This window comes from Neopsephotus bourkii, unplaced genomic scaffold, assembly GCF_033783945.1.
Source record: "Neopsephotus bourkii isolate Nb327-2 ecotype Australia unplaced genomic scaffold, CSIRO-AGI_Nbou_v1 NB_732, whole genome shotgun sequence".
In the NCBI taxonomy this organism is placed as follows: domain Eukaryota; kingdom Metazoa; phylum Chordata; class Aves; order Psittaciformes; family Psittacidae; genus Neopsephotus; species Neopsephotus bourkii.
The window spans coordinates 111,290-122,499 of record NW_026901230.1 but is presented as its reverse complement, the minus strand read 5'-3'; the positions used below and the strand labels follow the sequence as shown (position 1 = coordinate 122,499).

The window sequence follows — 11,210 nt, the reverse complement described above, 5'->3', positions numbered from 1 at the left end:
ATTATTCTAACAGCAACTAGTAAAGGGAAATCATCTCAATTTATTACACAAGACATACTTTTGTAGACTTCAAGTCTGATGGCTAATGCTTGATCAAGTAAGTCCTCGTGGAGTTTTATGCTTCACATTGTATTGTTTTAAATACTGACCAAAGAGCATTTGCACTGCACTGTTGTGCTGGCTCTCTTGCTGTTAACTTGCAGCATAACATTTTGGTAGTGGGGAGGATGTGCTGTTGCTGTAACAATGTTGTAGAAGAGAATGCCTTGTGACAGGAGTTGGAAAAGGATGATGAGAAAGACAAAACAAAAGACAAAGGTGAAGATGATGAAGAAGCAGAAGACTCAGAGGAATATGATCAAGAAGAGCAAGAAGAGGTATAATATTGATTTTCCTATTTATGCACTGGTCCCACTCATTGAGTAGTATGTTGAATGTCAGACAAAGAAAAGCCCTGAGCTTCTCTGAAAAGGAGAGTTGTAGTAACAGGCATTCCTTTACATTCATTTTCGTATTGTAGTTCAAGTGGGTATGTTAGACTTGTTACTTCTAAAGAGCTCAGAAAAAAGATCTCACAAAGAGGAATGTGTCATGCCACAAATCAATACATAAAATTACTCATTTTCATCACTAAGACTGTGATGCCTCTTGTTTCATAGATATCAGGCTTTCATTAGGAAGTTTTCCTCTTTCTTTCACAAGAAATAAGAAAAAAAACTTTCAAAATGTGGGTGCTCAAGCAGTTCCAAGCATGTTTCTGTCATAGATTGTCTCCTCCACATATACAGCAATAGATGTTTCGGGGTTTTTTTAATTCATTTAGGAAAATGACTACATTTCTTCGTATTTTGAAGACGGAGATGACTTTAGTGCTGGCAGTGATGACAATACGAATGAAGCAACATACTAGCTATTGTTCCTGGGTGGTATCCTGCTCAAGCCGTACAATACCTGAAATAGAATTTTGCAGGTGGGCCAAGTATCAACTAAACTAATACTTCAGCTCTGTTGGTTTTAAGTATACCCTACAAAAATATGTTGTACAATTGTTTTTGGTTGCATTATGCTGTAAAACAGGATATGGGACCCTGTTTTCCTCTTTTGCCAAATGTTTCTCAGACTTTCCCCTTCTTAAGGCTTTCTGGGATGCCAACTGGTGGATTAAGTGACATGCCATTGTATTGCCTCTGCACAGAAAAAGAATGTATGCATCTCAATCAAACTTGTGCCTAAGCATTTGCACTGGTCAGTTCTATGCTTCAGCAGTCAAGTCATGAAAATAGTAAGTGAAATTCTTGATGACTGCAGCGAAAACAGAGATCTGGCCTTTATGGACATAAGCTGCTCATATTTGGCAGCTACTTCTCCAAAGGTATTTATGCAACTTCTGAATTTAGGTGACTAAGAATGTTTAATGACTAAGCACTTTAATATAAACTGACTTGAAAATACCTTAGTAATATGGACAAACAACATGATGAGAGTATTTTGAAAAACTATTATTCTACTTAATAGAATCCATTATTTTTAGTATCTTGGTTAAAAGGACCTGTAGTACTTAACAATGTGAATAAGGTTTAGGAATAAGCATTAAGTAATAATTAAGAATAATTTCATTTAGAAAGAATATATGGCAGAATTTTGAGAAATTACAGAATCCTGGTTTTCACCAGTGGCACACAGATCAGTGAAAAGAATGTCAGTCCTTTCTTTGCCTCAGTTTCTTCACCCCTAAAGGCAGTACTAACTTTCTTAGCTGTTAAGTGAGATGGCTGATGATAGGTACCCATGTAACTGCTAATGCATTTATTTATTTCCTAAAGACACAAGCTTAACAGACAGCAAATTAATACAAAAAAAAAAAAACCCCAACCAACCCAAAGAGAAAACAAACCAACCCCCATAAACAACCCAAAAAGGTAGGAAGAGAATGTGATGATGTATTTTAGTGCATGAGGTTTTAATTAGAAAAACGAGACAAGAATGCTGAGAATACCAAAACTAGAATGTCTGGAAATACCCATTTTACTTAGCAGCCAGCTGAGGTGTGGCAACAGCTGAGATAATAAGAAAACTTATTCCTGGGATTAGATACTTGAAGAACACAGTGAGAGAGCAGTCTCTGTGTCCTATTGTCATTTGATGGTTGTTGTGGGTTCAGCAGTAGCATTTAGGTACAAATATTATTGTTCAGTGCTAATATATTACTTTTGATCAGGGTTTTTTGTTTTGCTGTTTGGTTTTTTTTTACTTTCTTAAAACATTGTTCCTGATAACCAGTGTTGTTATCAGATCTAATGAAAGAACAGTTTTAAACCAAAACCAATTATGTTATCGGTGAAGGAAGCTATAGAAGTTTTCCTTTTGAGTCTGGTGTTGTGTTAAGCAGTACTTTACCTCACTGCTTACTGGAAAACAGTACTGCATTATTATGTGAATGCCTGTATGCAGTAAGAATTTGATCATTAAAGTGTAGCATTCAAGTGTTCTGCTAAAATACATATCTGATGTAAAGAAAATGCAACTAAAATGCTATGCAGGTCACACCCCAGCGGTATACCAATTTTATTTGGCAGTATTTGTACCTATGCAGACAATGTTTAATAAACATACTGCTGCACTGCATAGCGAACATACTATCTTTTAACATTACACAGGCAAGCAGCTGTTTCTTGAGCAGGTGTGACTGTTTCTTGCATGATACACAAAAGAGAGATGAAGATACTGTGAACAAATTAAGCACAATGAAAATTAAATTTGTCTCTAGTATGACTAGTATCTGCTTCCCCCACATAAGGTGAGACTCCTTGCCTCTCACAAAGAATGCAAATAAATTGCTTTTGCCAAATGCAGAATTAGAGGATGAGCACCCAAAGAGTATTTGCTGCAGAAGTTAAGTTTGGTCACAAGCTGTGGCTTGCCTGAACAGGTACAAGGTGACACTAGTTCTTCAGAGCCCATGGCGTTCTTCATTCACTGTATTGCTAATGGGGTAATACAGCTCCCTCCTTGCTGTATTGTTCAGAAACATTGCTCTGGCAGAAATCTGGTCCTTCTAAGCCTTTCAAAAGGTGAACTATGGTCCCCTCTGTCCTCCAGAGGGAACTACAAAGTCTCAGTCTGGATCCTTTATGTCTAGTTCAACAATGGCAAATCAGGCCAATGCTTACAAATACGCTGTTCTGCAGTGACCTGTGCCAAAGCACTTCTGAAATGAAATGAGATTGTGCCCTTACAGAGGCCTAACATTTGCAGCTGTTTTAATAAGCTGACTTTCCACTTGCTTGGAATTTATTACAAGATCATACTGCTTATAAAACTTAGACCGTTCTTTGGGTCTCAGTAAACTCTGGGTCTGTACAGGCATATATGCAAATCCTATCTTAACAACATAGCAGAAGAGCATTACTACTTCATAAAAGAAGGCACTGCTTTCCAAGTGTAGGGAGATCATCACATAAGAACTCTACTGATTCCTACCTTAATTTTTCATGCCTATTTCTTAATCCTAGTTTCACAGAACTAACAAGTTCTCAGAAACATGCACAGGGATAAACCATTTAGGCTTCAGTTATACTGCACTAGATGTGAATACCGTGTGCAACTACTGCCAACAGAATACTTGCTGGCCAAGGATTGGTGGTTTAGGTCACACATAAAAAAACTAGCCAATACAAATACAAGTAGTGGCCTATACATGCAAAGATAACAGAGCTAAAAATACATTGTAAGCACCACTTTAACTGCAGTCTGAAATAAAATATTTATTTTATGTATGTTCTTCTAAACGCAGAGGAGCAAAAGTATTTAAAATAAGACTTGCGTCCTCATTCAGGATTACTTTACAAAGTTATATTTTCAGCCTTCATAAAAGTGATACAAAAACTGTTTGTGACAACATACTCCAAAATATACCAGATTTAAGCATTTACATTTTACATGATCCAACAGTGCAATATGCACTTAAACAAATTCCTGATCAACAATGTGTTGTAATTAATCTAAAGCATGATTTACCACTCAGTTGTTTTGTTAGGGGATTTAAAACAAGTCAGTTTCTAAAAGACTAACTTAAATCATACTTAAGTTCCACACAGAGCAGTTACTTGTTTATTTGGGGCTTACATGTGATGATGCATTGCCAATTGTACTGTACTTCAGAAAAAGCAGTAAAGATCCCCACATCCTGTAAAAAGGCAAGCCAGCTGATGCTTGTAGATTACCAGTAGAGGTAGCCCTGCAGTCCTGGAAAGAGACCTAAACTGTATCCTCCGATAAATTTAACTTGCTAAATTAAAAATATTTTACCTAATAGTGAAAACATGCAAAGCTCTTGGTTAGAGTATAAAATAGTCCAATAAACCAGCTATCCTTTTGTGTTTGTTCAACGGCTGCTTATCCCAAGGTAGGCAGAGGCCCATCACATGTAACTCAGTGACAGCAAGACACATGCCTGCCAACCCTAAAAGCCCAAAGCTGAGATAACAGCAGAGAATTACTCAGCTGTACCATCACAGGACGAAGAAAAGCAGCTAACAGTCAGTCTTCCTACTCATGAATCAACAGGACAAAAAAAAGCAGCTAACAGTCAGTCTTCCTACTCATGCATCAACAGGACAAAGATCACCTCGACCGAGCCAAACCACAACTGAAGTTAAGTTCACTTCTATACCAATGGCAATTTAATACCCATCCATTCAGGAATGTGCAGTAAATGAGGCTTATGTTGCATCATCACAATAGCTAATTCATGGTCTTTGACAATTTTGTAAGAAATGGAAGGGTAAAGTATTAAAAATGTTCAGGTTCCACAAACACAATATAAAGGGAGAGAAGCAACCAAGCTTGTAGCAAAAAACCTGACACATAATGTACCAAATTTCAGTCCTACACAGAAAACTGTCTGTTGTGATGTGCCAGAGCTTTGTGGTCTGCAGTGGAGCAAGTTGCCTTTTACACTTCCAGCCAGAGAAGTTGCATCCCTTTAGCCACCATACATTACTTCACACTGCAAATTTTCATGCTGTATTACCCAGAACTGGTACTTCATGCTCCTGTTAATCAGCACATTATTTTCATGGAAAGAACTATTACTTTAAAAGACCCTGGAAAACAAGCATTACATGAAACATGAAGTTCATGCTTGTCTGCAATCCCTCATCTAGTGTGGAAACTACAAGTAGTGTCAGTATCTCCACAGATACCACTTTTATCAGCAGGCTCAAAAGCCACAGATCATAGTTCACATACCCAACTGTGCTGCACTTTCTTTCAAGCTTTGTCCTGCTTCAGTTTCAATATAACACAGGACAAGTTATGCTATTTGCATTCACACACTTGGTGGAAGAATACATGCCCCACTTACTGGGGCAACAGAGGCCACAGGAGCAGAACGGGCATGTGTCTTTACCTTCAAAATTTAAGTTGATAAAGCACTTTGGAATACCTCAAATAATTTGTAAACGTTCACTTTATCTGATTTTTTTATATATTGTATACACTTAATCAAGACACTCAAAGGAAAGTTTACAATAGTAGTTTAAAGGACAGTGATTATTTTTCTCTTTCTCAAAGTCCTATTCATCAGTTATCTCAAGCTTTAGTAACAAATTGTACTTTGAACAGGGTAACAGAAATGTTACTCCACAAGACAAATATAACAAAAAAATTACAGGCAGCATCACACTTTTTATTTAAAAATATTCTGAGTACACAAGTACCTCCTTATTTCAGGTTCGTTTTGGTTTCTTAACTCTTGTAGCATTTTCAGGTAGGGAAGAAAAGAGAAGAAAACCAAGGTTGCTCATGAAAGCCCAAGTGAAACACGAGAACAGAGTTGTTCATGGATACACTACTACCTAAAGAACAAGTCTACAACTGCAACTGGTCTATTCAGCTGCAATTAAGTTTCTTGCTAGCAGGCATTAAAACTTGTTTGCAGTTTTCTAGATTTCAGGGAAAACTTAATGTTTGAGATTCAAGGGCACATGACCATTAGCATACTCAGTACCCACCTGACTGCTGTCTAAAGAATCAGTTTGGCCTGAACTGGGATTAACTGGAGGGGGAGGGGGGAAAAGGCAACCCATTAGCAGAAGAAAATAAAGACTACTGAAGCGGTCACAGCAGGGTGCCACACATCCAGGCTTTGCTCTGTATGCAGCTGACCACATGACAAGTGCAGTCCTGTCCAGTCTGTTTTCAGAAGGATACACAGAAGGATGTAAAGGTTCAGCAAGACTTTGTGTCGACTGGGCTGCACTGAGGCACAGTGTCACACAGATACAGAAAGCAAACTACTGCCTGCACTGAAAGGTACTCAAGAATGGGTTGGTGACAGGCACCAGATTTGAAGACTTCAGCTTAAGCATTGGCTACTGCCTTTATAGAAGTCACTTGTAAGACAAAACTTCACCGTGGCAATTAATTATGGAATGACTGGGGGTTAAAAAAAATAATAAAAATAATCTTACTCTGTAAAATAGGACAAAGAGAATGCAGTTTTAACTGACGACTGTAAACCTGATATTAAAATGTCAAGTGTCCTATGCAGTCTACGATTAAAGATTTTTTAAAGTTAGATATCCCCAAATGCCCATTTTAGGGCTGAAAAACATACAGTGAGACTGCTCATGTGCTACTTCAACCTACATTTTATCACCTCAATAATTAAAAAACATGCCTATCAAAATAGAAAAAAAAAGTGCAACGCTTCAGAGACAATTTTATACCATAATTTGTACCCCAATCTGGCATTAAAATTGCCTGTCTTGGGCATATTCAGAGATTACATGACCCACAGAAATATCCTTGTGCTGGAACACTGCCCATGCAAGCAAGTCATACATCAGCATACATTTTCTCTCTGGTCCAGATGCACTTTGCATTCTGTGCTTTCCCCTTTATGTAATGCTACGTTATGCGTCTGTAAGTAACAGTTGCCTGGTGTTTTTTACCGTTAAGGCTGAAGGTCTCCTTGATTATCAACATTTATAATATTCGCCTGATTTACTCCATTTTCTATTTGTTTCTGATGTGATGCTGCTGTGACAAACAGATGGGAAGATTCCATTGTAGAATGGTGACTGACGTCTGCTTTCACTAGAACTTCGTAATACAGGAGGTAAAACACTGGAGTTACTATGCCAATAATCAACATAATCACTACAGCTGTCCACCATCCTATACCCCAATCTGCTCCGTAGTAAGGATCCTTGCATTTTTTAGCTTTACCATCAGTTTCGAAGGAGATCTGCTGGGCTGCTAATGCAGAAACAACTTCATCAAGATTCTCTCTCTTCGTATTGTTACACTTCACTATTTCCTCTATATCTCGATCCACTTCTTTTAAGAAGTTGCCAGCAGTCTCATTAGCAGGGAATTTATCAGGAGGTGCCATTTCCTGTGCTTCTACGGAGCAGTAAGCAGGCCGAAGAACCAGTCTTCCTTTTGGAGAGACATGTGTTTCAGTCAAGACGCTGAACTTTTTTACTGGAATTTTGATAGATCTCAGGGCAAAAAAATCTTGGTCATTGATAAGATTGTTAACTCTCTTGATATCTGCAACCTAAAAATAAAAACAACAGTTTACATGTCAACGCTCCACTGAACTGGAACTGTTTATAAAGAGCACTGCATCCTTGAGAAATACTATTTGTCCCTAATGAAACAAAGGCAAGGCCTTTTATTTTTAACCGATACCCATTCAAACAGCATGAAGTGAGAAAGGGTCAAAGAACAGATCTGAACAATTTTAAAGCAAGAAGGTAATTATGAGGTAACAAACCTCCTCAATTCATGTTAGAAGAATGATAGCCACTTCACACATACATGTTCACTTAATGTGTATTCATCTATCAAGTGGCAACTACCTCTGTAAAACAGATGGAACTTTATCACAGTACTTTCAAATGAAGAAAATTACTGTGAGCTTCTCATTAAATTGAAAACTTAGGAGTAAGAAATATTAAAACCTATGGCTGTCCAGTTCACCTAGCCACAGCTGTGGTTTGGATACTTTCTGCTTCTGGGGGTCTAAGGCAGAACACCAAGTATAAGTTAAAACTGGCATCTCCCCTTATGAAGTCAGCTCTCCCCTTTCCCTATTGCTCAAAATTCATCTCATTTTGCTCTTTGTAAGTTCAGCTTTTCAGACTGAAGTGAATACTCTGCAAGGCTTTAAGTGCCCTTGGAGAATCAGCACCTTCATTCTGAGACAGTAACTCCCTTAGCGTGGAAGACCCAGCCACAAACCTTACCATGAGGAAGTACATAAAGACTGGTAGTTTTCTGCAGCACCTGGTAAGCACACAGGAGTTGTACCCATGTTAAGCACAGTGCCTGAGTTCAGATTCTTCCTGTCCTCACTTGGAGGACGTCTACCTCAGGAAAAATTACAGACAGAAAACAAGGCTGTCAAAAGACCCTTGCTGCTGCAATGGGTCCATGTAAAACAGGTATGTGGCCAGAAATACATTAGAGTGATCAGTGCCTGCTGCATGTACTAACCTTGTAGTATGGAAAGTGTTTCAGTTCCTTTAATGGTAAATGGGTGAGCATAACATATTGCCAAACACAGGATATACCTCAGTGATTACTGATTCAACCACAAGTTATCCTTCCAGCGTAAAGCCCGGGACTGCTATTTTACACTCTCCATGAATTTCCAAGACAGAGTCTGACTCTGCTTTTTTTTCTTACCTGAGGCCTGATCTAGTTAGCCAGCTCAAAATACCTACCTGTGCTGCGCTCTGAAGCCAAGAACTGGTAGATGAAGGTAAGACCTCCCATGATTATGAAATAGTTATGTCAAGACATTGGTACTTAAATTCATGACAGGAGGCACCTACTTCTGTCTCCACCTTAAGAAGATGACAGGAAGACTTCTGCAAATACGGATTTTGGATTTGACCTCTTGATAACTGCACAGCCAGCAGTCAGTTCACCAACACACACAGATGATTCCGTGTCAGAATTGGGTACACACAAGTCCTAACATCAACCAACACAGTAACCTCTGCCTTAATTACTATTGCCCACGCAAAAGTATTGGGTGGGAAGGACAATCACCATACTAATTTCACAGAATCATATAATAGTTTGTGTTGGGAAGGACCTTAAGATCATCCAGTTCCAACCCCCCAACAGGCAGGAACACCTTCCACTAGACCAGTACGCTCAAAGCCCCATTCAACCTGGCCTTAAACACTGCCAGGGATGGGGCAGCCACAGCTTCTCTGGGCAACCTGTGCCAGGGCCTCACCACCCTCACAGGGAAGAACTTCTGCCTAAGAGCTCAATCTCTCCTCTGTCAGGTTAAAGCCATTCTGCTTGTCCAGTCCCTACAGGCCCTTGTCCAAAGCTCCTCTCCAGCTTTCTTGTAGCCCCTTTAGGCACTGGAATCTGCTCTAAGGTCTCCCCTTAAGGAACCTTCTCTTCTCCAGGCTGCCCCAGCCCAGCTCTCTCAGCCTGTCTCCAGAGCAGAGCTGCTCCAGCCCTTGCAGCATCTCTGTGGCCTCCTCTGAACTTGCTCCAACAGCTCCATGTCCCTCTTGCGTTGCTGCCCCAGAACTGGATGCAGGACTGCAGGGGGGGTGGGCAGTGTCTCCCCATACCACAGCAGAGGGGAAAATCCCCTCCCATGACCTGCTAGCCACAACTGTGATGCAGCCTAAGATGTGTTAAAGAGGGAAAGTTCAGGTTAAATAAGGAAGAAGTTCTTTGCTGTGAGGCACTGGAATGGGTTTCCCAGGGAAGTGGTTCAAGGCCAGGTTAGACAGAGGCCTGGGTGACATGGTTTAGTGTGAGGCATCCCTGCCCATGGTAGGGGGGTTGGAAATGGATGATCTTAAGGTCCTTTCCAACCCTAACTACTCTATGATTCTATTGGGTGCTTAAGAACCTTAAATTTAAGATCTCTTAACCAGGAAAAGCAGGAAGGTCTGAGAAGGGAACACTGGGGCATTTGGGCAGAGCATTCCCAACAGCACAACAGGTTCGTGCTGATAAATACTCAGGCAATTTAGCAGAATTCAGAAGAAAGCTACATGGGGGTTTTTCTTCCCCCTTTCCTCAGTGGAATTCAGTCTCCATACCAATGCTGAAGGTGTTTCAGCAACACCCTCCTCATCACCGAGTCTCTCGGTGCAAGGCGCCCAACTGTGACTGCGCACCTGCGTAACGTACACTGCAACACGCACCAGTTTGAGAAACAGCGCCGCTAGCAGAACCGAAACACTCGTTTCTTACGCTGCCACCTGCCTTAAGGGATCGCAGCCGGTGCAAACGGGAGCCGGGCAGTCAGGAAGTGCAAACACCGCTTCGCGTCATACCGCCGCCAGCCAGGTCCCGGCACCCCCCGAACTCCCGGATCACGGCACCAGTGTGGAACGCCTGGGGACCTACCGAGCAGCAGAACTGAAGAGCGATGGCGTTGAGCGTGTCCCCTTCCTGGATGTCCCTGGTGAGCAGGACTACATCATCCAGCCTGTCCCTCGACGCGCTCCTCCGCACCTTCTCCCTGCCCCGCGGCCGCAGCTCTGACACCTCGCCGCCCTCCTCTTCCGGCCCCTCGCTCTCCGCGACCACGAACGGGTACAGGTGACAGCCGGTGGGCTGCTGCGCTACAGCGGGCGGCTGCGGGCCGCACCCGGCGCCTCTGCCGGCCATTCTCCGCTGGGGGCCCTATGGAACACACTGCAGCCGTGGCTGCGTCCACGGGGATCCCTGCACCGTGCCGCCCAGCGCCGGGAGGAGCCGGCAGGGGAGTGCCTGGCCCGGCCCTCGCCGGGCGGTTCCGGTCCTGCCACGGCCCTACTTGTTGGCTCTCCTCATGGCATCCACAATGGCGGCGACACAGCTCCGCCACGTCCGCACCGTGGAACCGCCTCCTACAGCCCTTAAAGGACCAGGGCGCCTCTTACTGCCGAGGGATCGGATCTGAGGCTTGCAGTGGGCTCTTGGGAGTGTGTGGCGGGGCTTTGCCGAGGGTTTTGGCGGGGGTTTCTGCACCGCTCTCCCGCTTTCCGCTGCCTGTGCCCCGTGCCCCGTACCCAGCTCGTTTCTGGGCCGGCGCTGCCCCGGTGACCGCGTTCCTGTGCGGGGTTGTGAGGGAATGCGACGGCGGGTCCTGGGCCGCGTGCGACGGCGACCTGCGGGTGGCACAGCGGCCCTGGGGGGGCCCGAGAGCCGGGAGGCTGGTCGCCCGGGAG

The 11,210-nt window shown here is 42.6% G+C and overlaps 1 protein-coding gene and 1 long non-coding RNA gene across 2 annotated transcripts; one reads left to right on the top strand and one right to left on the bottom strand.

Annotated features, from left to right (window-relative positions):
• The first annotated feature begins 286 nt into the window (after nt 1-286).
• On the top strand, nt 287-1,048 carry LOC133212685 (uncharacterized). The gene is made up of 2 exons (XR_009725571.1): nt 287-377; nt 824-1,048. It is a non-coding gene; the product is annotated as an uncharacterized LOC133212685 (long non-coding RNA).
• A 2,696-nt stretch (nt 1,049-3,744) lies between these two features.
• Nucleotides 3,745-10,782, bottom strand: LYSMD3 (LysM domain containing 3). The gene is made up of 3 exons (XM_061354369.1): nt 10,405-10,782; nt 4,602-7,567; nt 3,745-4,548 (listed from the first exon to the last, which is right to left on the bottom strand). The coding sequence occupies exons 1-2, from the start codon at nt 10,666-10,668 to the stop codon at nt 6,959-6,961; spliced, it is 873 nt and encodes a 290-aa protein (XP_061210353.1). The 5' UTR covers nt 10,669-10,782; the 3' UTR covers nt 3,745-4,548; nt 4,602-6,958.
• Between the last annotated feature and the right edge of the window lie 428 nt (nt 10,783-11,210).